Genomic DNA, 25,227 nt, shown 5'->3' with positions numbered 1-25,227 from the left:
TGCTCTAGCAACTTCCAAAGGTGGACAAGAAGTTTCAACTCTCATTATGATTTCCTTGGTTTTTAGATGCTTGATATGCTTCAGCTGACTTCAGTCACTCTTCCTTTTGATATTCAAACTGCCCCCTTTCCAGTCTGACTGGTGGGGTCAGCTCTTCCAGTTCTGGTGCAGTGACAGGACCCCGTTAGCTGTTGAGGGCTCCATTACTTTCAGGCACAGGAGGTCCCGAGCTTATCTTCTGCATTTCCTTTCCCAGAGTTGAAATCAGTCATTTCCCCAAGGAGTCCTGGCACTTTTTCATGGGAAATGTTAATTTTCAGATCACAATCTGGGCACTAGGAGTTCATTACTATTGGGTTATCACTGCTCCTAGGCCTTTTCAATTGGCTTGGAAATAAGTATTTTTAGGGGAAAAAAACCAACATCCTGAGTTCATACTGTTAATTCCAAAGTAAAGATTACAGTTTATTTTTAATGTTTATTTATTTTGAGAGAGAGAGAGAGAGAGAGAGAGAGAGAGAGAGAGAGAAAACACGAACTAGTGGGGGAGGGGCCGAGAAAGAGGGAGAGAGAATCCCAAGCAGGATCTGCGCTGTCAGCACAGAGCCTGACATGGGGCTCGAACTCACAAACTGTGAGATCATGACCTGAGCCAAATCAAGTTGAACGCTTAACTGACTGAGCCACCAGGTGCCCCAAGATTACAGTTTATAACTCTGCTTCTTTGGACTTATTTCTTTTTATTCTTAAAATTTGTTCCCAACTATACTTACTTATTTTATCATACTATACCAATATTTTCATCAACACAAACCCACTGAATACAATGACACATCTTTGTGGGTTTTTGTCCTGAGGCTGTACATTGAAAATACCAGGCTCAGAGTGATTTGAAATAATTCTTCCCCACGCGGTTTTGTGACTCCTTAACTTGATATATATTAGGCAATTTTTTTTCAATGTTTTTAATGTTTGTTTATCTTTGAGAGAGACACAGAGCGTGAGTGGGGGAGGGACAGAGAGAGAGACACACACACACAGAATCCGAAGGAGGCTCCAGGCTCCGAGCTGTCAGCACAGAGCCCAATGCGGGGCTCAAACCCACGAACCGTGAGATCATGACCTGAGCCGAAGCTGGACGCCCAACTGACTGAGCCACCCAGGCGCTCCTCTATCAGACAAGTCAAAAAAAGAGGTAGCTTCCAAGAATAAAGACCTTTCAGTCCTTTTAGTGGCTGTACAGTATTCCATGGTAAGCACACAGACTACATCACTCAGTAACCTACTGATGGACATTTGAGGTGTTTCCTCCGTTTGAAGTTGCAAATGGGCTTCAACGAATAATAGCCTTGCACACACATCATTCCATAGGTCACAGAGGCAGGACCGCGGAGTCAAAATAAATGTACATGTAATTTTGCTAGGTATGACCAAATGCTCCTCCATAAGTTTCTGCCATATTGTATTCCTCCCAACAATGTACAAAAAGTAAGGACTGGGAATCTTAAATGCTCAAATACAAGCAAACTGAAAAAGCATACAAATAAAAATCTGTAAAAATCACTTTCTCACTGTTTAATGACTTAATTTGAAGGACCAAAAAAGAAAAAAGAAAAAAGGAGAAAGACTCCTTAAACAGTTTGACACACGAACAGAGAAACACAAACGAAAAGTCTTGGTTGTAAGTGAGGAGAGCAACTGAGGACAAAGAATTAAATAATTACAATTTGACTTTGGAATAGAGCCAAAGAAATATTCCTGGAACACAGACAACTAACTATGGAAAAATTTGACCCCCCCACTCCCCGCAAATTCACGAGTGGGCAAAAGGTAAATTAATTATGTTATATTTCTGGTAGATCATCCAAGGCATTAAAAATTATGTGTTCTATGATGAGATAATGTGGGAAAAAAAGAATTCGGTAATGTTAAATAAATAAAAACACATTCCAAATACAAGTGAAATGTATGACAACCACTAGTTGAAAACATGAACAATAAAACAGTAAACCACCAACCAATGATAGAAAAAAACCCTGCAAGAAAACATAAATATATTAACAAAAGCTGTCTTGGGTGGTGGGACCAGGGACAATGTTTCTTTTCTCCTTTTTTCATTTTCTAAAAACTTCTATAATGAGCATATCATTTTTTTATAGTAAAAAATACATATAAAATAAATGGAAAAATATATTACAGAAAAAATTTAAATGTGGCAGGTCATTATGAACCGTGGTGTACAAGCACCCTCAGAAGCTACGAGCACCATCTAGAAACGCCGAGGCAGCACTGACCTCTTACACGTATGGACCAGAAGCCCGGGCTGAGGAAGTTCTCTGCAGGAACCCGAATGCCCACTAGCAGCAGTCAGGGTAAGTCAGCGACAGAGTGTACAATCGTACAGCGATGAAAATGAATTAAGTACAACTACATACACCAGGAATAACACTCAGGAGTGTTAAATGTGCACAAGACAGCAAGAAAAAGAGAAGAGGTATGATTCAGTGAAGCAAAAAATGAAAAAACCCAACTAACTGCTTAAAGCTACAAGGCTTTGTGATAAAAAGATTTTAAAATACATGAGGGGGTGCCTGGGTGGCTCAGTCAGTTGGACATGTGACTCTTGATTTTGATCATGATCCCAGGGTTATGGGATTTAGCCCCGAGTCGGGCTCTGCACTGAGCATGAAGACTGCTTAAGATTCTCTCTCCCTCTCTTGCTCTAAGATTAATAATATTAATAATAACAAAAGCAAAATACATGAGAATAAACATGGGACTCAGGGCAGGAGCTGCTCCTGTACAGGAATCTAGGAGCAGAATGTGGGACACCTCTGGGCTTCCAAGACCACGTTGTTTCTCATACAAGACAGTGGGCAGATGGGTGTTGTTCTCTTAAGCCCTGCACATATTTCATAGAATTCTTTTGCATCAACTGGACATCTCATAAAATTTTTTTTAATGTTTATTTTTGAGAGAAAGCCTGTGTGTGTGTGTGTGTGTGTGTGTGTGTGTGTGTGTGTGTGAGTGTGCACACACGTGCATGAACGAAGTAGGGGCAGAGATCAGAGGGACAGAGAGGATCTGAAGCAGGCTCTGTGCTGACAGCTAAGAGCCTGATGTGGGGGCTCAAACTCACTAACTGCGAGATCATGAACTGAGCCAAAGTCAGATGCTCAATCCACTGAGCCACCCAGGTGCCCCAACATCTCATAAAAAATTGTAATTTAAGGAAGGGGAGAATGGCAAATGTTGGAAAAAAATAATCTGTTTTCACAGTTTTGTAAGTTAGATTATTTATTTATTTAAATGGTTATTTTTGAGAGAGAGAGAGGGAGGGGAGGAGGGAGAGAGAGAGAGAGTGAGAGAGTGGGAGAGGGAGAGAGGGAGAGAGGGAGAGAGGGAGAGAGGGAGAGGGGGAGAGAGAGAGAGAGAGAGAGAGAATGAGCAGGGAAGGGGCAGAGAGAGGGAGGGGGACAGAGGATCCAAAGCGGACTGTGAGCTGTCAGCACAGATCCCAATGCAGGGCTCAGACTCACGAACTGCGAGATAATGACCTGAGCCAAAGCTGGATGTTCAGCCAACTGAGCCACCCAGGTGCCCCAAGTTTATCAATTTTTAAGACAGAGAGAAAGAGAGAGTACGCCCATGCATGCGAGCTGGGGAGGGGCAGAGAGAGAATCCCAAGTGCAGGCTCCATTTCAGGAACCGTGAGATCATGACCTCGGCCGAAATCAAGAGTTGGACACTTAACTGGTCGAGCCACTCAGGCGCCCCATATTGTCACATTGTGAAGTGATTCAGAGTGTCGGAAAAGCTCTTTTAAGATCCCCTGGTCAGCCCTACCATTTCTTCTTTTTTCAATAACTGAAGAGTTCATTGGCTTAAGTACCATATCCGTTTGGTGCAGTCATTTGGGGGAAACTGAAGGATTGAGGGGAGAGGACAAAGAAAGTATGTTCAAATCTGTTTCTGACTGCTTGCTCAGGGAACTCGAAGAACTGAATGAAGAGTGACTTTTGTAAGGAAAACGTTTTTCAATTTCATCTTCCAAGTTCCCGGACAGGATGCCCCACAACCCACGCCCTTACAGCATGCAATTAATGAGGAGAAAGAACACCGGTATTTCCAGAAAAAAACTGTATAAATTTCCATCACTGCCTTACGTTGATGGAATTTGTGGTACTGGAGAAAGCAATTTTGGAGACAGACAGATCTGGGTTTGAGAACAGCATCTGCCTGTACTTACGTACTTCCTTTCGGCCAAAGGGGAGAAATAGGATCCAATTCACAGAATTATGAAAAGGAAAATATCCATGAAGTACCAAAAAGAAAGCTAGCAGGTGGCAAAGTTAGCTCATTCGATGTAACGAGTACCCACAGTGTGCCCCGCGTTCTTCTCTGCGCTGGGGACACCACGGCAAACAAAACAAACAAAACTCTGCCCTCTTGGAGCTGATGTTCTAAATGCTGGTTTGCTTCCAAATCATCTGCACAGATGCTTTTCTAGAAACAGTTCCTCTGGCACATCAGAGGTTAGGACTTCAAAGACTCACGAGAAGAGCTTCCTTCTTAATTATGCAATATGCCTGGTGTTTTCTATCTGCATATGAAAGGCAGGAAAAGGGGAGAATATGATGCTTCAACTCTATGAGAAGTAATTCCCTCAGCAAGCCTTGCTGCTTTCAGGAAGGAGAATTCTGCTTCTGGAACTTTCCTGGTTTATTTATTTATTTATTTATTTATTTTAACCATTTATTTGTTTTTGAGAGACAAAGAGGGACAAGAGACAGAGCATGAGCAGAAGAGGGGCAGAGAGAGAGAGAGAGAGAGAGAGAGAGAGAGAGAGACAGACAGACAGAATCCAAAGCAGGCTCCAGGCTCTGAGCTGTCAGCGCAGAGCCCGACACGGGGCTCGAACTCACAAACTATGAGATCATGACCTGAGCCAAAGTCGGACACTTAACCGACTGAGCCACCCAGGTGCCCCTTTCCTATTTTATTTTAATCTGCTTTTAAAACTTAGTACCAAAACATTCACTCAATTACCATGCATCGAGACTGTGAAATAGCCTCAATTTCTTACTAAATTGTTCAGAAAGGAACAGACCATAATACAAGCATTACAAGCAGTAGTTTCAAATCCTAGGTCCCCACTGACTAGCTGTGTGACCCTGAATGAGTTAGTAGCTACCTTGTAAGGTTGTCCTAAAAATTAAACAGGAAAGTAGGTCAAGTTCCTGATACACAATAATTACTAAATAAATGGTAACCACTATTATTACATTTTATCAGTATTAGGAAGCTAGATGAGAAATAAAATGTAGAGAAAAAAAATTATGACATGTCTATTCCTTTATACACACAAATGTGGGAATCAACAATGAGAACACCTCGAAATAATAATACCTTTTTTTTTTTTTTTTTTAGAGAGCGAGAGTGTAAGCGTGAGCAGGGGAAAGGGGCAGCGGGAGAGACAGAGACAATCTCAAGCAGGCTCCATGCTCGGTGTGGAGCCAGACACGGGGCTTGACCCCACGACCCCGGGATCATGACCTGAGCCACAGTCGAGTCAGACACTCAACAGTCGGAGCCGCTCAGGCACCCCACTAAGCCAAATACTTTCGAAAGTATGCTATATAAATTTCACTTCCATTTAATCGGGGCACAGAGGAAGTCAATACTGCCCATAATCACAGAAATTTAGAACTAGAAGGAACAGACAGAAAATATAACTTCAACTCTTCTCTGCGCCTGGCACCGCTGTCACTGTGGGGGGATCTAAGCAAGAGGGGGACAGAGGTGCTGGCAGGGCCACAGTGCCCCGGACCCCAGGCGCAGAGAGGAAAGTGTGCTGGAGGAAAAGCTTTCGCGCCCTCACGCCCTAGTCCGATGCAATGTTTCGCCCAGTCCTCGGTCGTCCGTTTTCTCGAATGCAAGTCACGTTTAAAATGCATTTCTGTCAGGAATGCACAGAGTATCTGGATTCCTGCTACTGACCTATGACCCCAAGCCAGGGACACACAGACGGGCCTGCAGTACTGGCCGAGACCGTACGTGGCCCACAGCCTACACCGTCTGCCTTCTGGCCGATCCCGCCCCTTACCTGTTCTGTTGAGCCTGGCCATGTTCATCATTGCCTCCTGGTATGCCAACTCGACATCTTCTTGAGTGACCACCAGCTTGATCTTATTCCATTTTTCAGGCTAATGACGGGAACAGAGGTTAGGAGGAAAAGAGAGGGAAAAAATGTGATTAATCTTCTAACCACTGAAGAAGAGTGTATTTTTCCCTTTGTCATCTTCTGGCGGTTTCCCTGACCTAAATTTGTACACAAAGGTAAGTTTTCCAACTTGCTCTCGTGACTAGTGTTTCAGGGGCCCCTTCAGACAGAGAATCGTGCCATCTTTTCTGTTCTCGACCCCCAACTGCCATGGTCCAGGCCTGCAGCGTGCCGGCCACGGAAAACCAGCAGGATGCACCACGCATGCACACAGTCCCAGGTGTCCCCTGCTTCTCCTCCCCACCTCCTCTAATAAGCTGATGGCTCGCATTTTCATACAACTACACTTTTTTTTTTTTTTCAACTTTTTAAATTTATTTTTGGGACAGAGAGAGACAGAGCATGAACGGGGGAGGGGCAGAGAGAGAGAGGGAGACACAGAAGCGGAAACAGGATCCAGGCACCGAGCCATCGGCCCAGAGCCCGACGCGGGGCTCGAACTCACGGACCGCGAGATCGTGACCTGGCTGAAGTCGGACGCTTAACCGACTGCGCCACCCAGGCGCCCCAATACAACTACACTTTTACTGACTTCACCTAAACTCTGCATCAAGCCATCTGGGTGGACAAGAGACTACGAAGACAGCTTCGGGGCGCCTGGGTGGCTCAGTCAGTTCAGTGACCCACTCTTGGTTTTGGCTTAGGTCATGTTGTCACAGTTCTTGGGATGGAGCCGCATCAGGCTCTGCGCTGACAGCGTGGAGCCCGCTTGGGATTTTGTCTCCCTCTCTCTGCCCCTCCCCCATTCATGCTCACATGCTCACTTGCTCTCTCTTTCTCTCAAAAAATAAACTTAAAAAAAAAATAGAGAAAGAAAACAGCTTTGATTGCATGCACCCCAAGGACAGCGTTGGGTGACCATAGAGGAGATCACGAAGGTCAGGGGAAAAGAGGCTTCCTTTTTTCCACAGTCTGATTTCCAAAGAATCTAGCATCACGATGTGGGTTCATGACATACTACCATTACGCTCCATTAGCGGCCATCATTCAGGCATTCGTTGTCTTTAATAATATCCGACGATCTACCACCCAACGCAGTAACTGAAGTCCATCCCTGTGATCCTCCCTTGGCCCACAGCTCCCTGTCCTCCCCCAGAGGTAACAACCTCATTCTCCTGCCACACAAAGTAGTGTTCTCATACACACAGGCGCCAGGACAATATATCCTTGGGTTGCTTCTGACCTTCGTGAAAGGGTATTAGGCTGCTACATGACCTTCACATCTTGCTTTTTTCAATTTTGAGCATTAAAAAAAGGACAGGTGGTGTCAGATTGGGGGTAGGGAGCAGGGTCCCAAACCCTTCATCTTTCAGGCTCCTTTGCCTCACCTCCTACCAGTACCCTTGTTGAATTACTCAGACCTGGGTGGTCCTATGGAAAGTCACTGTGGATTGCTGGCCTGTGATGGCTTTCCCATCCGATGTACAGGTGATCATACCTGATGGGAAACCTCCCCTCATCACAGGACGGAAGGGAAAAATAACTAAAGAATGTTGCTTAGAGATTTTCTGTACTCTGCTGTATTGAGCAAGACATACCTGGCTGATAAAATTATTATTCCTGTTCAACTGTTTCTCAGGAATGGTAGTTCAGATGACAGTTGCAGAAACAAAAAGCATCATGTTATGTGAGACTATGCCACACTGGATTCATTTTTGAATTATTATGGCAAGGAGGAAATCCTAAATGAAGTATGATTATAGCTCAGCGGAAAAGTGACTCGGAATAAATAACTTCATATTCTAGATGCTTCCTCCGTGAGATAAATATTTATCAATATGTTATGAGTTACTAATTATAACTCATTATAATTATAACTTATTATAACTATATTTAGTGATAACTAAATATAACTCATTTATATAAAATAAATAAAACAACCAGAAACCTCAAGACTAAAATAATCTGTCAATAACTGTGCCCGTATTTCTACCCCAAACACTACACTTTCTGTACACTCTCCTTTTGTTAGTGATGCTTAAGACACAAAAGATAAAGCATTTAATACGCGTAACTCTGTCTTTAACATAGGACGACGGACAGTTCCTAGAATTTCTGTAAGGATGTGGCTGATAACACTTCCCGGCAGTGCGACTATTTCGAGAAGACAGAATGAAGACGTGTGGCAGATCTGCGATGTGTGCAAACACGTGCAAAGGGACGGGCTTACTTCCGGACGAGACGTGGTGCTCGCTCTGGACCAGACACACCTTCTCGAGAAGCGAACTCCGGTGCCAGACCAGGGAGATGCACAACCGATCGGACGTGTGAGGTGAGCGCCCTGGTCTCCAAACCAGCCGCCCCCACAAAAACTACCCCGCCCCCCACCCACGATGGCAAGCAGCGGTTCACTCACGATATCCAGCCACTGGTGCACGGCCACGGCCACCTGCGTCCCCAGGGGCTTCGTCAGCACAAGCACGTCCCCCGGTACTGCGTTATCTGGCCTGGAGAAGAGAACAAGGCAGGTTCCAGTCAGGGGCACAGAAGAGACAGACGCACTATCAGCAGAACAGGAGCAAGAAGAGGCTGGTAAAAACTATTTGTGCTTACTTAAATTTAAGCCAAACACCATCAGCGGAGGAGAACCTTCCAACTTAGCGCTGAGGCTGCCACTGGACCAGAAGCACTGACAGAACTGAGGAGCGTGCAATCACCCACAGGCCCCCCCACCCCCGAGAAGCGTCTGAAGAAGCAAATCACTTAGCCTTCAGCCCCGCTTGTGTGCGAAGATTCTCAGTACAGACCCACCGTGGTTCTGGGGCAACCAGACTTCTGACACCAGGGCTGTTTTTCACAAGCACTTACGAGGTAGAGACGCAGTGGGATGTGGCTCAAATCTGCGAGTCTAATGTTTAGGCGATTTCAGCAAAGTTCTCCAACTCAGACTGTTCAACAGTAAGTTTCCTACCCGGCCCCAGACAGAATCCTTGGCTGTTCCTGGTCTGTTTTTGTTTTTTTTAAATGTATAAACTTCTCTCTCTCTAAGTTTATCTAGAGAGTGAGAGCATACACACACACACACACACACACACACACACACACACACACACGTGAGCAAGTGGGGGAGGGGCAGAAAGAGAGAGCCCAGCAGGCTCTGTGCTGTCAGCATGGAACCCGATGCAGGGCTTAAACTCACAAACCGTGAGATCATGACCTGAGCTGAAATCAAGAGTCCGACGCGTAACGGACTGAGCCACCCCAGCATCCCTGGAGGTTCCCCCTCAAAGAGGGAAGGCAAACACTGACAACACGAGGACCGATCCCCAAGCCACACTCCTATTATGCTGCATCATCACTACAGGAGGCACCTGTGTCTTCCTGGCCACCCAGCTGCTCTATCCTCCGATGGCAGATGACGCACTCCCTCACCCACGTCAATTACAACGCCCGGGGCACAGACTTCAAGTCAACAAATAACTCCCCGACTCATCCTATGTCTCTATCCGCTGTTAGGTTTGAAAAATGTTAACTCTATTAACAGTTTACAAGAAACTCATTTTCCAAAAACTAGACCTTAAGACATAAAAGTCTTCAGCTCTGACTCAACCACACTTCAATGCTTATACGGTCTTGCACATCACAGGTTATGTGTAACCCATAAAAATTACTATCAACAAGTTACATGCAATAAAACTGACAGGTCATTTTTAAGTTTACGGGCACTATCTTATGAAATATAATCATGTGTATACGCTCATTCCTATTTTACAAGCTAAACGTACATACTGTTGACCAAAAAAAAATCCACCGAAGCTTGTTTTATTATTTTTCCTTTCTAATTGTTGCAATTGCCAAGTGCTTTTTCTACCAAAAAGCTGAAATGTGTGAGGCAGATAGACTTTCAGGGTCTTCTGTCCTCTCTATGTGGCAAGTTTGAGAACCGCCCACATAAAAGAGAGGAAAACGAAACTCTGATGTAAGTAAAAGGCAAGACCCTTCGCACAAAAGCTGTCAGATAATGTGTCTAAAAGGAGCTCCAAACAATCAAAAACTGGGCAAAAGACACGAATATATGAAAAACACGCTCAACTTTACTCACGAAGAAGTAAGGTTTAGGCCACCAAAGTGACTGGTAAAGAACAAGAGGTCTGTTACCAACACGTGGCCTTCCCATTCGCTGCTGCCAGAGCCTCTCTGAAGGGCAGCCTGGAGACACCCAGTGCAGATACTCTGCACACACACTGGACCCAGCAATTCTACTATGAAATATTTCTTACCGAGAGCCACACTCATGCAAAACGATCGGTGTGCAAGGGTACGCACCGAAGTACTATTTATAATGTCAAAATAATTGAAAATAATCTAAATGTCCACAGTAAATTGGTTAAAAATTGGAAAAAGTGGTTGCCCAGTCCAGGAAGGGAAACTGGTGACAAGGAATGGGGGAGGGACTCTGCATTGTAGATCTTCCTGGATCTTTTGAATTCTGAACCGTGCGGACACGGTGCCTCATAGTATTTACTCATAAAAAAGGGTAAACGAATGGAGTTTCGAATCCTTCAGAAAATGGGGCACGGTGGCTTTTCTTAACAAGACGTCAAACGTGAAAAGTTAACAACTTGTATTAAGAGAGAATCTTTCAAAAAGAGAGAGAAAGAGGGGCGCCTGGGTGGCTCAGTCGGTTAAGTGTCCGACTTGGGCTCAGGTCATGATCTCGCGGTTTGTGAGTTCGAGCCTGCATCGGGCTCTGTGCTGATGGCTCAGAGCCTGGAGCCTGCTTCCGATTCTGTGTCTCCCTCTCTCTCTGACCCTCCCCCGTTCATGCTCTGTCCCTCTCTGTCTCAAAAATAAATAAACGTTAAAAAAAAATTTTTTTTAAAAGAGAAAAGGGGAGAGAATCTTTCCCAAGATCCAGAAAAGGCCAGAAAACACAGGAAAAGATGCTTGCGTTATTAGCTACCGAGGAAATGCCCATTTCACTCAGGGCTGTGTCACCTCCCACCCGCTAGGACGGCTGCCATCAAACATGCAGACAAGAACCAGGACTGGTGAGGACACGGACGTTCTCCCACGATACACAGTTACCACAGGACCCAGTAGTTCTTAGGTATATACCCGTGGGACAGGGAATGTACGTCCATGCAAAAGTTCACAGCAACATCATTCGTTAACACATCCATCAACTGTGAACACACCAATGTCTAAAATGGGCAAATTCACAAAAAGGAAAGTACATTACTGGTTTCCAGGATGGGGGGGGGGGGGGGGGAGGGAATTGACAGTGACCACTAATAGATACAGGGTTTCTTTCGGGGGCGACCAAAACGTTCTGGTATTGGATAGCAGTGATGGACGCACAACCTTGTGAATGTGAAAAACCAACGAAGTGCATACTTTAAAAAAGTTTAATTTTACGTGGTATGAAATTTTGTTAAATAAATTGTACCTTAATGAATAAAATCTAGGGGGTGCCTGGCTGGCTCAGTAACAAGAGTGAGTGACTCTTGATCTCGGGGTCGCAAGTTAGAGCCCCAGGTCGGGTGCAGAGATTACTTAAACAAATACGTATTTTAAAAAATCCAGAATTTTTAATAAACAGGAATAAAGCACTGATGCATGCTACAAAATGATGAACCCTAAAACCATCACGCTAATATTATGTGAAGTCACAGAAGGCAGAAGGGGAGCAGGGGCAATGTGACGGACATTGAAGGAGGGCAGGTTTCCAGCTGGGGTGACAAAACGTCCTAGATCAACTCTGGTGACGGATGCGTACCTCTGTGAATATACCGAAGATCACTGCTTTGTGTACTCTAAATGTGTGGATTGTATGTGATGTGAATGAGCATCTCAACAAATCTTTGCCAAAAAATGAAAAAGGGGGAAGCAGGTCAGGAGACACGAAACAAAAATCAACTTACATGATAAATTCGTTGGGCTGGCAGACGGTGGTAGCCACTCCTCCCAAAACGATCCAGGGGTTTAACACCGTCTGGCCACCCGTCACAGACGTCCCTGCCTCCTCGGCTGCGTCTTTAAAACCCTGTATAATTAGGGGCATCACTTTATCCCTTTCCTAGGGTTTAAAAGAACACAAATTAAAAGTCACATAATTCAGTTCAAAACGCAGGAAAGAGAATCCACCCTTGTAGTTTTAACAAAAGATTGCAGGGGCGCCTGGGTGGCTCAGTCAGTTACGTGCCCGACTTCGCCTCAGGTCATGATTTCGTAGTTCCCAAGTGTGAGCCCCGCGTCGGGCTCTGTGCTGACAGCTCAGAGCCTGGAGCCTGTTTCGGATTCTGTGTCTCCCTCTTTCTCTCTGCCCCTCCCCCGCTGCACTCTGCCTCTCTCTCTCAAAAATAAATAAAAACATTAAAAAAAATTTTTTTTACATAATAAAAGATTGTAAAGCCCTGAAGGAAGTCCTGGAAGCTTACAGATCGGGCAGGGAATAACAGAAAGAAATACGGAACAGTTGACATTGTAACCATTTTATCAAAAGTTAGAAGTTGTTCTAGGTTACAATGTGAATGAAGCCCAGGTAACAGAGAATTAAAAACTAGAATGACTGGATACACAGGTCTGCCCTAAATCTGAGCCAGCAACTTACATGGTTCCCAAGAATTCCAAGACTAGCTTAAAAAAAAAATTTTTTTTTAAATTAATTTTAAAAAAAAAGGAAAAAAAAAAAAAAAGAACTCTAGAGCTAGCTTAATATGCATCCACATGCCCTTCTCCAGAGCCTGTTAAAGTCATGACCCAAGTGCATGTTGTGGGGGCTTTACTGCAAATAGGCAGGGCAAGACTTCTTTTGGGGAACAAAAATGATCTGAATGGAAATCCTCTCTGTGTCAACCAACAGGCACTGGCAGCAAGGCCACAGACACTGCTGAGTGAACCATGAACACACACGACACCCGTCTCTTCACCATCCACATCAGCGACCCAAGCAGCAAGCAGAGGAAGGCGGCCAGCCTCCGTGCCACAAGCCGGGGGTCTGCAGGGCAGGCCCGGTCCACACACCTGGCACGGAGGTGCTATTACTGTGGCCTAGACTTTATCAAAGCAAACAAACATGACTGTCTTGGCTTCAGTCTACCTGGAAGACAGAACGGGAAGCAGGTGGTGGAAACGAAAAGAAGAATAGGCCAGACTCTCTATTTTAATTCACGGATAGCTGCCAAAAACTAAACAGGGAGCCCGACAAGAGTAGGAAAGCTGCACTGCCTGGCCGCCTCGCTTTACAGATGAGGGACGCAGGGCTACCCGGTCAAGTGACGCCCCTGAGACGACATACTACTTACCCTGTCCGTCATCTTATTACTGATTCCAAGGAGCATCAGCATATTGTCACATTCCGTGACCCCCATCGCGTAGAGGTCGCTGAGGACATTGGCACATGCTATCCTGCCCTGGAAGAGAGGGGAGGCATGAGCAAGGACAAGTAGGGGACTTTCCGTGTGTGCCTACAGGGCACGTCCCAGAACTCGGGGACTTTCCAGGGATGTGGTCCCCGTTCTCTGTGTCCTGCATTCAGTCATAGAGCCACGAGGTCGTTCCTTCAGTCTTTCTCACACATTCCTGCAGCAGTAATTTCCATGTTCTTTCCCGTTCTAAGATATTGGGAGAAATCTGCAATTTACATAGATGGGGAATGGGGGTTGGGGGCATGCGCTGGGGTGAGCGAGGCTGGAGTGGATGGTTCTGGGAGGAGAGCTATAGAAGGAGAAAGTTTGAAAACAACAGTCCTAAAGCAATCTTGGAAACGGCCATGTATCCTAAACAGACGCTAAAAATATGTTGACTTTACTGGTTACAGAGAAGACGGTTTTTTTATAATACAGGGAGGGAGAAATTTTCGTAGCTTCTTTTCAAGGCTCTAGAAGATAAACAGGAAAAACATCTTGGTTGAGAAATCAAAAAATAGAAGAGACAAAAAAAACAAAAAAACCCCCAACCATCCAAGCTCAAAGTCAGATTGTTTTCTAAAGAAATAAAAAGTGTTTCCAGCAAGCTATATTATTTAATAAGGGACTTCAAAATGTTTCAAAAGAAATGTGGTAAGATTTTGTTCTTTTATCACCACTGGAGATTTATTAAAGAGAAGTTGTCGGGGCACCTGGCTGGCTCAGTCAATAGAGCATGCAACTCTTGATCTCAAAATTGTGAGTTTGATCCCCACGTTGGGTGTAGAGATGACTTAGAAATAAAATTAAAAATAAAATAAAATAACATAAATATTAAGTTGTCACTTCTAGACAGTGAAGGAGAAAAATAACAAATTTTTCTTCTGACATAAGGACAATCAAACCCCCAAGGATTATTTCCAGCAGCTGGGTCATGGCTTGTTGAGGTTTCCTGACAACTTCCTGGCCGATCAGCAGTGAGCTTAGAAGCAGCACCAGCAAGGGCCACAGGTGTTTTGCACCTTGGGGGTGTAGAGCTGCAGCAATTTTCCGTCCCTTCTGTCCTGGGCCCTCTCACGGGCTTTTAAGACATGCTGGATAAAGGATGGATTCTGGTTCTAGCACCTCTGCCTCTGGTGGCGCCTGGGGTGTGGTGCAGGTCAGGCTCAGGATTACTGCTCGAGAGGAGAGACATGCAGAGGCCAGACCAGGTTTCTAGTAAATTGTATGCGTGTCGCTGGCACCTGAGAGGTGGTCTTCCTCCTCCCCGCACTTAGCTGTCTCACGGCCTAGGTCCCTATGTGTGAGGCTTGATCCCAGTGCCCACGGCACACAGGGAGGACCATTTCCTAACAATGGGACGTTCCCAGTCGCTTCATCGGCTCCTTGTCTGGTAGGGTAGGGGGTTAAAGTTGGTTAGACCAAGGGGTTGCTGGCGTAACCGTGCACAGAACAAATGGAAAATATATCTAGGCAGGCCACGATCAGCAGCTAGAAACTTCAACGCAGCAGTTCGGACATGTTTTCTACACAGTGGCAGCTAACACACCGAGGTGGATGGTGACCAGAATCAGAATGAATGGTCAAGAAGCTTAACTGTGGTGAGATGCTAAGCTGTTTACTTCCGGAAGGAAACATCTAGGATCAGTCCCGCTACAGAGTATGGTTAACACCTCTAAGCCTGAAACACAGGAGTGTGGAGCTGACAACGGTCAAAGAGAGAGAGAAAGAAGGAAACCACAAACATGTCAGTCAACACACATGCTGAGACAACAGGTGTTCGTGCAGACGTGCATCAGGTACAAGAGCAGCAGAGGGCTCACCGCGTCTGCCGTGACTGCCTTCCGCAAGGTACCAAGTGTGAGCAGGGCACAGATCCGCTGGCTCCACGTGCAGAAGTCAGGGCAGGGCGGGACGAGAACAAGTTGGGTATGACAAAAACAAAATCCCCAGCCACAGCCCCAAACCCGACCAACAAGCAGTTCCAGATGTAAAAACGCACCAGGGTCAAACTCACCATCATGTAAGGGTCATCGACGATGGGATAAATGTAATCCGTGGTCTGAACCAAAGAAAGACCGCCGTGCCTCAAAGGAATGACACAAGTATCCATTCCAATGCCTGCAAAGATGAAAGTTACCATCACCCAAAAACCAAAAGGAAAAGCCGTTTCATTTCCTACCACTGGTGTTGTGAAGACGAACAGTTGTGTGCACGACACTTGAGGAACACTGCACCCTGCCAATAAAGCAATATGTTTCCTATCAAGTAGCATTAACTGAAATAAACGTGAAACATAACTAGCTTAAGATAGAAAGTGAGAATAAAATTCGTTAGTCATGAAGACTCAACTTCTACACGGTACAATTTTTAGACTTTAACGATGCTTCAAATGGAAATTTCCCCTTCATATTACTGTATCATGTGACTGGCACCACAGAGAATTTCCTTAAAGACGAGAAAGTGTAAGTACAACTTGGGTTGTCTTATCTATAGGTGCTTTCTGAACCGATCTTCAGGCAATTATTCTATTTTCCCCAACAGAAAATCTGTAATATCTTTTACACACATAAAAAAAAAAAAAAAAACTTATGGGGCACCTGGGTGGCTCAGTCGGTTGAGCATCCAACTTTGGCTCGGGTCATGATTGCGTGGTTCGTGAGTTTGAGCCCCACATCAGGCCCGCTGCTGTCAACTTGTCACTGGAACAGGTATTCAGATTCATTGCTTCCAGTCAAGCAAGTACATACTCTGTGGTACCTAGGTGATCTGTTACGTAGGTTCCCAGAAGCATTTTTTAGGAGGAAACTTTAACATTTCATGATATTCCTCTTGTGGAAAACTTGTAAATGTCACCTTTACTAACTTACATTATGAACAGGGAAAAATACTTTGCTAAACAGGCCTGTAGGAAACATTTCAATTTATTAAGAATTGTTTCTAGGGGCTCTTTCCCGGTCTCTCTCAAAAAAAAAAAAAAAAAATTGTATCTAAATGTTTAGAAAGATAACATGGACAATTGATGATCTAATTAGAAATAACTCCCTTTTACTCAAATCAGTTTAGAAATGATGAAGACTGGGCTGCCGTAGGTTACCTTTCTTTGAAAATCACCTGTAATGCAGGTGTTCTCAAATTCAGACTGGCCTTCCCACCAAGTAAGCTGAATACCGAGTGCTTTCCAATGCGTCTCTCCAAAGGATGCCCTCCAGACCTCTTGGGATTATTTCAACTTTGTGGCGAACAGCCGAAGGCAGAGTCAGGATCAAACAGCAAAGGACACAAACGCACAGCAGGCACCCTCGCAATTCAGAATTCCAAATCAGAATTCCAAACGGAAGGAGAACAAGTCCTGTCTGTATCATGCTGAAGTGAACACACCAGTACCTTTCATGTTTTGCTTGAGCAACACTGCTGAGGCACAGCTAACCCAGATCCACAACGGCAAAATACCCAACAGAGGCCGACTCATAGGGCACCTTACTTCCCCTGGCCTTGACCCCTTATTACGAATGCAAAAACAAAATCAGGTTTAATAAAAAGTCACAGGCTTTGCGAAGGCGGGCTGATTTTCTGCAAAGCAGTGTCTGGATGGCAAGTCTCACAGATCTGTGACAATGGAGCAGGCTGCCCAGGTAGTGAGTGATCTGCGGAGGTCAGACCGCGCAGGGAAATGCATGGAAATTCATCCCCGGCAATTTCACCGGAGGGCGGCTGTTGAGCAGGTAAGTGCCAAGGTGAAGAACCACAATTTAACTCATATTGAGTCTCCCTAAATTGGTAACGCCAACAACAGGTTATTCTGAGAATGTTACTGTTTGCTTTAGAAAAGAGTGAAACACTGTTTTCTTTGGGGTTTTCATGTAAACTACAGGACTCCTGAAATAGAATGAATGCAGTTGCTGAATGTTAGCTTTCAATGTTTCTAATCTGGCTAATCCTAAATTTGAATTAAATAAATTTGAGGGGCGCCTGGGTGGCTCAGTCAGTTGAGCATCATCTGACTCTGGCTCAGGTCGTGGTCTGGTGGTTTGTGGGTTCGAGCCCGTGTCCTGCTCCCATGCTGACAGCTAAGAGCCTGAAGCCTGCTTCGGATTCTGTCTCTCCCCCTCTCTCTGCTCCTCCCCTGCTCACGCTCTGTCTTTCTCACTCTCAAAAGTATATAAACATTACAAATAAATAAATAAATAAATTAGATTCGTGAAGAACTTATTTCTACCTATATGCAGCATCAGAGCATTCTGAGTGGTGACTCTTGAGCCTGTGTACCAAAAAACCCAACATTTCATTAGTAACGTTTCAGATCAACTATATTTACATGATGTTTTTTATATACAATGCATTAGGTTAAATCGAATATGTTAGAATTAATTTCTTCTGACGCTCTCTGTTTTAAAGATTCAGAAATTTGAAATTATACATGTGGCTCACATCACATTTCTTTTGGACAGCACCAGTCCGGTCCGTGGTGATTGGGGGAGAGAGGGACAGTCCAGGGAGAGGGCAAGCGGTAACAGAGGAAATTGCCACAGAGTGGAGGAAGCCTCAAATACCAGAATGAGCGGTGCAGATTTAATTATCAGTGGATGCTGGAGAATTCTAAGCTCTCAGCAAGACTGAAGCCATCAAGAAAAAATAACCCAATGATCACACCATCACCACCAGTGATGGTGATCAATACTCGATAGCTCGTAAGTACCCGGCAAGAAGAAGCACTGATTTTAACATTTCTTTAGTTAGAATGCATCTAAATAAACATGTGTACATTTAACAACTGTTACATCTTAGAACCCAGGAGGTAGGACACTCTAGCTTGGAAACAGATACGGGTGCCTAGGTGGCTCAGTTGGATAAGCTACCAACTTCGGCTTAGCCATGATCTCACAGTCTGTGAGTTTGAGCCCCACATCGGGCCCTGTGCTGACAGATTGGAGCCTGGAGCCTGCTTCGGATTCTGTGTCTCCCTCTCCCTCACTCTTGCTCATGCTCTCTCTCTCTCTCTCCTTCTCAAAAATAAACAAAACATTAAAAAAAATTTAGAAACAGATACACATGGTACATATACACACACAAATAATTTCTGGTACTTCCAACAATTACAAACAGTTCATCTTACAGACTGGGAAACTGTCACTCAGAAGGGTAAGACCGTGCACAGATTACCATTAGTGACAAGTAAGTGACTGTGGTCAGGATACGAATCTACATCCAATTCCAAAGCAAAGCTGTGGCTATCTGGATATATCACTTCTGCACAAGGTTCTAACGCTATGCTTTCTTCAACGTCCCTTTGTTTGCAACCTGGGGTCCGTGTACCCCTAGAGAACACCGTGAACGCTACATGTTGTGGGTGTGCATTTTTCTGGGAAAGGGTCACGGCTTCCAATGACTTCTCAAGAGCCTTGTGTGACTAGACTCCTTTGCTACCGTGTTCTGGTAACAGATTTTTCTACCTCTCCCCTTGCTGCTGACATCTGTCCCCGTTGCCACTGCTAGGTTGCAGCTGGTGCAGCCCCTCTCCTCACTTCAAACACGCCGGTCTCAGAGACCCGAGGGCAAACAGTACGGTGGGCGGAGGAATCAGAGGACGCGGACTCCAGGTCCTGACCCTCACCGAGTGACACGGAATGACTTACTCGACCTTCCCCGGCATCACGGGGCTGAGGGAAGGAGCGAATGACGTGACCCATTTTCAAAATGCTTCCCCGCGCGTGGCATGCTCAGCGAGGTCCGCAGGGAAGTCAGAAAGAGGTATTACCACTTTACACGTAAGGTTTTTATTGCATCTCTTTTTGCCCATTTGGCCGCGTCTTTCTCGACCACGTTATCTGACAGCTTTCTCGGTATATTCTTACTGCCTGACAAGTATGTCGACAGCCGATCCAGCTCACTCCCGTGGTATTTCTCCCGGCTTCCACACCAGCCAGACGACAGTGGTTTTCGCACTGGACTCCTTCCTGGGAGCCACCCGGCGGCCCCTAGAGTGTGGGGTGTGAGTTTTCCTCTCTCCCCACCAAAGCAGCTCGGCTTTGATATATTCTTTGGGGAAGAAAGGAGGATCTCGGGTTGGAGGACAGAACTACACAATAAGACAACGGGTGAAAGTGAACGAAATGAAAACCTTCTGTAAGAAAGCTGATCAAGTCGAATACCACGACTACCAAGCACCCAAACTCCTGGAATACGTGCCAAACACTCAAAAGGCAAAGCGATCACGGTGTTTCGCCACGTCCTTAACGCACCACATGATAAAAGCTAACAATTTCCAACGGCCTAGAATTTCTTTCTGAGCTCTGTGTTTGGGAAGAGGCAAACCACTAAAAAAGGAATTTAGTAAAGAAGGAAAACCACGCTCTCGATGCCACATGACGTCCCAGGGTCAAGCACAGCTTCAGTCTTCTCCCTCCTCCCCACAGGAGCTCGGCAAACAGTGCATATTGCAAAGGAACCCCCATTCCTCCCCAACCCAGCCACTGCCCCCAAAGCACCGCACAATGACGCACAGACACACCTTTCTTTCCTAAGGCAGAGAAGAGAACGCAGGCATTTTAAGGAAAGTTTTAGGACAGAGGCATAAAGGAGTTTCTGCTTAACCCTCAGCTAACTACAAAATTCAATTTAGCAAGAAACACTTTTACTGTAACAGAATTGTCTCAATTGCACACTTAATAGCTTAAAAAAATGGCTACAGCACATTCCTTGATGCTTTTCAAGTATTTCCTCCAAATAAGCTACAATAATGTCATAGCTATCACTGCTTTGCTCTTTGGATCCTCGCAGAAATTAGATTAAAAAAAAAAAAGAAAAAGAAGGCAACATGGGAGGACAGAAATTTGGCTTTTGACCCACTGACTACAACTGCAGCCAAGACGCTGTACTTGGGGAAGTATAAAGGGAAGAAGGGCTCACGTACCAAGTCTTGGCATCACTGCTCCCAGAAATTGCTCATCTTCTTGGAAGTGGTTCTCTTGTAAGGATTCCAGCAGTTTCTGCAGGACATCTTGGGGCACTTTGCAGCCAGTGCCCTTGAGTTCAGTGAATCTGGTTAGCCGGAAGCTCTTGTCCAATTCATAACTTTCCGGGTTAAAGGACTCCCGCGTAGACATGGTTCTTGGGCACACACACCTCACAGCTGGGCTCCTCCCCTCCCGCTCCTAGCCGCCTGGTTTCTTTACAGATCCACCTAGGCATCACCAAAACACAAAGACACCATTACAAGAATGCTCACCAGTATTCTGCTAAGAATCAAGTGAATACAAGACAGTGCCGAGCATGGAAAGAGTTGAAATCATCCAGACCAGGGATATACCGATTTGAGGCCACAACAGTTCACTATAGTGATGCAGAGGCCCGAAGAACTCATTTAAGAAATTGACTGTACCATCAGACATCTTCTAGGGAAGGTCTGAGGTCTGTGTTGCTGTAACTGTGGCTCTGACGGGCAGCCAGGACGCCTCCCCTGAAGAAGGCACTACGGGCCAGCTGGCACATGACACAAGGCCATCTTGAGCAGTAAGTCTCATAGGCTCTTCTGGCGGCCAACAACATGAGAAAACTTCTAGTCACTTCATCCGTCAGCCTAGAAGCACTACGGTTTAGAAATCAAGAAGTCTTGGCTAAAGTGACTTCTCTAGAAAACATTTTAACATCTTCTGCTGTCCCCCACAGAAAAATAAAATGCCCATGAGACACGCTGCAGGAAAAGGATGCTGACAGAAACGCATTTGATGAAATTCTTCGTGATGCTCGATTCACTTTTAGAAAAAAGCATGTTTTCATTCTGAGCCAGAAGGACAACGTGATCCAAAACTAAGGAAGCCTCACTAAAGAACAGAACTTGAAAGAAAAGTGGAACAGCTGTTTAACACACCAAGATTAATTTTCTCCAAGAGAGCGGTGGAAAGTTTTCTAACGTTTTAATGAAGTGCTCTTTCCTAGAAAGCAAACATCCCACCCAACGAACCAGTACCCACACATCATTGAGAAAATATGCTTGCTCCTGGTCGTTACCGCTTCGTTGCAGAACTAAAATGAAAAAAAATCACACTGTACGAAATCCCTAGCATTAACGTACTTGGTACCACTGCAAGTTTCTAGAGCAAGCCCTTCTAAGTCCGAAGTCTCAGAGGTGCAACCAGAATCTTACATGCACTCCCAAGGTTTATGAACCTCCAGATTGATACTTTACTGGGCATAGAATTACAGACACCCCAAATTTCAGGGTCAGTTTCCCCTATAAAATTTACGATGAAGAACATGATTCCCATTTATAGAGTTTTCTATCCCCTGGCAACCACATCACTCATTTAAAATTAATCTCCCTCACTCACACACAAAACAAATAAATAAATCTCAGAAAGCCTGAGTTTGGGCGGTAATCCAAACTGTCTTTACAAAAACATCTTTGGGGTGAGCAATCATTTCAGTTTGTAACGTACAACTGAACAGGAGTAAATCTTCAAATATTCCAAGAAAACAACCCATCCAAGAGAAGGGTGGCAGGAGAGCAAAGGAAATTACCTAGAAGGGAATTCTGAAGCCATTTTAGAGTTAGGAAAAGTCCAATAGCACTTTGACTTGCTAGAGTTTGGAACAAAACAGTCCTTTCCTCACAAAACGCCTCGCATTTAACACCGCCTCACTCCTACCAGGAGAAAAAAAAAAATCCAACTCACGAGGCATCCAGTTATTTTCCTACCTCCAAGCCTAACCCCCACCCCCCAAAAAAGAGGCGGGGAACTGGGGGGACTAACCATCTTTCAAACATCACTTCTGTCTTCCCTGATTTTTAAGAAGAAAAATGTCTAAAACACCTTAAGTCCAAAAGCACTCTGAAGTTTTAAAATTCCAAATGGAACGAGGGATACACATCACACTCACATCCAAACCTTGCAAACTTACAGGTTTTGGAGGGTGGGTGTGAGAAAATGGGGGGTGGGGGGAGATGTACTCGGGGAAATCGTAATTAATGGGGGGGAGTAAATTTGCATAATAAGAGAGCTTCAACTCCAACCCCAAAGCTGCATGTTTACACCTTTAAAACAATGATATGAATATTTAAAGACAACGGTTAACCCTTTCCTTCTCGGCCACCTTTGAATTTTTTTTTTTCACCGAGAGCGCCAAGCGGGCCGCACAGCTCGGGGAGCACGGTAAGCGGGGACGGGAGAGGGTGCAGCCGCAGCCCCATACCTACCTCCCTACCCCCAAGCCCTTAAGCCCAGCAAAGAAACAATGGGGTGGGCTCCAGGCCCGGCGCGCGGGGACCGGGCTCTCTCCATGCAGCACGCGTCCGGGAGGCAGCCGGAGCGCCGAGGCCGGCACGCGGGGACACCTTAAATCTCAGGCTGCCGCCTTTAAAGGCAGACCCGGCCTGGGCTCTTTGTGCGGCGCGGCGCGGCGGGCTGGCCGCGTCCGGGCGGAGGCAGCGCGGCGGCGCCGCCGGCTGGGCCATGCCAGCCCGATCTCCCCGGCGGCGGCGGCGGCGGGAACCGCAGGGAAGGCGCGAGGCGCGCACGGCCAACCGGCCGCGGCGGGGCGGGCGCGAGCGCGAGCGCGGCGGGACCCCGGCCCGCGGGGCCGGCCCGGTCGGGGCGCCCAGGGTCAGGCGGCGCCCGCGGGCCGGAGGGCGCGCGCGTGGGGGCGGGGAGGGCCCCGGAGGCGCCGCGCGCCGCGCCCGGGGACCGGGCTGGGTTCTCCCGCCGCGCGCGCGGGCCGCCGCCGCCGCCGCACAAAAATGTCGGCGGGCGAAAAAATTAACCCCTGCGTCGCCGCCGCCGCCCTCCCCCTCCACTCCTCCCCCGCCCTCTCCTCCCTCCCTCCTTCCCCGGCTCCGCGCGGCGGCGGCGGCGGCGGCGGCGCGGGCGGTGCTTCTTTTTTAAAGCGGCCCCACCAAGCCCTGGCTCTGCCCCTCTCCAGGCAGCGCTGGAGAGCGCCGGCCGTACGCGGCTCCCGGCGGGCCCGGGCGGCCCGGAGGGGGATCTGCACGGCCGCCATGGGCCTGCGGACGAATATTCCCCTTTAAGCCTGGCGTCGCGCCCCCCCCCCCCTCCCCAAGCCAGGCGCTTACCGGTTCGCTTTGCGCCCTCCTCCTCCTCCCGAAAACGGGACTCCGGCGCTCCCACAATGCACCGGGCGCGGCCGGGCTCCCTTAAGCGTCGCCTGAATAAAAATGCCGCTCCCGGCGGCGGCGGAGAGCGGGAGGGCCCGGGCCGCGCCTGGGCGCCGCGGGGGCTCGGCCTGGCTCGGCGGGCCCCTGCCGGGAACCGGGCCGCCGCGCTCCGCCGTGCGCCGCGCGCGAGGGGCCTTTAAGGGCCGGCTACCGCCCTTTAAGAGGCGGCGGGCCGCGGCCGGAGCGTCTCGGTGGCTGCGTGCGGCCCGGGAAGGGGGCGGGGGCGATGTGCAGGCCCGAGCGCGGCAATGATTGGTCTCGGGGGAGGGGTGGGGGGTTGCAAACCCGAGGAGCGGTGGCATCCGTTGCATGATGCAAAAAGGATTGATTTCAAAAGTTGCGAGTTGCATTGGCAGCAGCCTTTGGCGCCCGGGCCACCTACTTTTCCTCGACCCGCCGGAAGGGCCGGGAATGTTTTCCAAAACCTGGCGGGGCTCCACCGCGCTACACCCTGCGGGACGCTGTACCTGCTCCCCGAGCGCCGCCGTCGTTTCGAACTGGGAGACAATGACCGTGGAAACAGTTTCAAAAAGAGTAGGAGCAGAGGAAAAGCCGCCTCTGCTGCGAGGGAAGATTTAAAAACATAAACGGCGCGTCTGATTCATAGTGACTTGTGTCGTCTCTCCCTTCTATTGTCTTAGCCTGGCTCAGGAGTTAACGTGAGCCTCACTGGATGTGCAGACGTCCTGCAAAGTTTCTTGAATGTTCAACGTGCTTGGGAGGGAGTCCGAGCTCAAGGTTCCTCAGTTACATTGTTTGCTCTTCACATGTTCCAGTAAACATGGCAGCCTAATACTGTGTGTGTTTGAATTAACACTGATAGGACAGCTTCAGCTTGCGAAAGTGCTTTCTTCGGGTTTTCAACTCTCGGAGGCACTGCCGATGAAAGTAAAGCAAAATGCTTTCATAACACTACGTCTTTTAGGGCTTCCCTCAAAACCGAGGAGTGTGGAGGAATGCCGACGAAACTTTCCTCGGGTGGTTCGGCATTTTCTAACTGGGTTTTGGGGGCAGGAATGTTTTTGGTAACCGAAAGGTGCTTTATGTTGCGGGTCAGATCTGCGGGCTCTGCAGATGCCCTTTTTCATTCTTAAAATTTCTGCCGGACGATTCCTCGGGGTGTCAATCTTGGTGAGGAGGCAGAAGTGATGCAACGAAGCCGACCGGCTGATGCAGGCTTTTCTACGCGGTGGTTTTTTTCTGTGTGCCTCTACAGGAAGTTAGGGAAAAACATAGTAGCCCGGATTCTCTGATGTGAATTGTTGGATTTTTTTCTTTTCTTTTCTTTTCTTTTCTTTTCTTTTCTTTTCTTTTCTTTTCTTTTTTTTTTTTTAAGAATGGCACGGCCCTGTGGTTGGCAAACCTGGATCCGCATCTGCATCACCTGGGAAGACGCCTGTATACACACCCCAGACTTCCAGACC

The 25,227-nt window shown here is 46.9% G+C and overlaps 1 protein-coding gene across 5 annotated transcripts in view; it reads right to left on the bottom strand.

The window, feature by feature from the left end:
* The window catches only part of SEPHS1 (selenophosphate synthetase 1), a 31,582-nt gene extending 7,676 nt beyond the window's left edge, over positions 1-23,906 (bottom strand). For 2 of the 5 annotated variants that reach the window (XM_058681877.1, XM_058681880.1), the window contains exons 1-7: positions 22,829-23,025; positions 20,546-20,815; positions 15,650-15,753; positions 13,531-13,638; positions 12,148-12,302; positions 8,640-8,730; positions 6,107-6,206 (exon numbers count right to left, since the gene is read on the bottom strand). In XM_058681877.1, the coding sequence (XP_058537860.1) occupies positions 6,107-6,206; positions 8,640-8,730; positions 12,148-12,302; positions 13,531-13,638; positions 15,650-15,753; positions 20,546-20,738 (751 nt within the window). In that variant the 5' untranslated portion in view covers positions 20,739-20,815; positions 22,829-23,025. Of the gene's footprint in view, positions 1-6,106; positions 6,207-8,639; positions 8,731-12,147; positions 12,303-13,530; positions 13,639-15,649; positions 15,754-20,545; positions 20,816-22,152; positions 22,277-22,828; positions 23,027-23,701 lie in introns of those variants that run through there. The other 3 variants (XM_058681878.1, XM_058681881.1, XM_058681879.1) reach the window with 3 other exon arrangements.
* Positions 23,907-25,227: the final 1,321 nt, after the last annotated feature.

This window comes from Neofelis nebulosa, chromosome 8 (genome assembly GCF_028018385.1).
Source record: "Neofelis nebulosa isolate mNeoNeb1 chromosome 8, mNeoNeb1.pri, whole genome shotgun sequence".
In the NCBI taxonomy this organism is placed as follows: Eukaryota; Metazoa; Chordata; class Mammalia; order Carnivora; family Felidae; genus Neofelis; species Neofelis nebulosa.
This window is presented reverse-complemented; position numbering and strand designations above follow the sequence as displayed.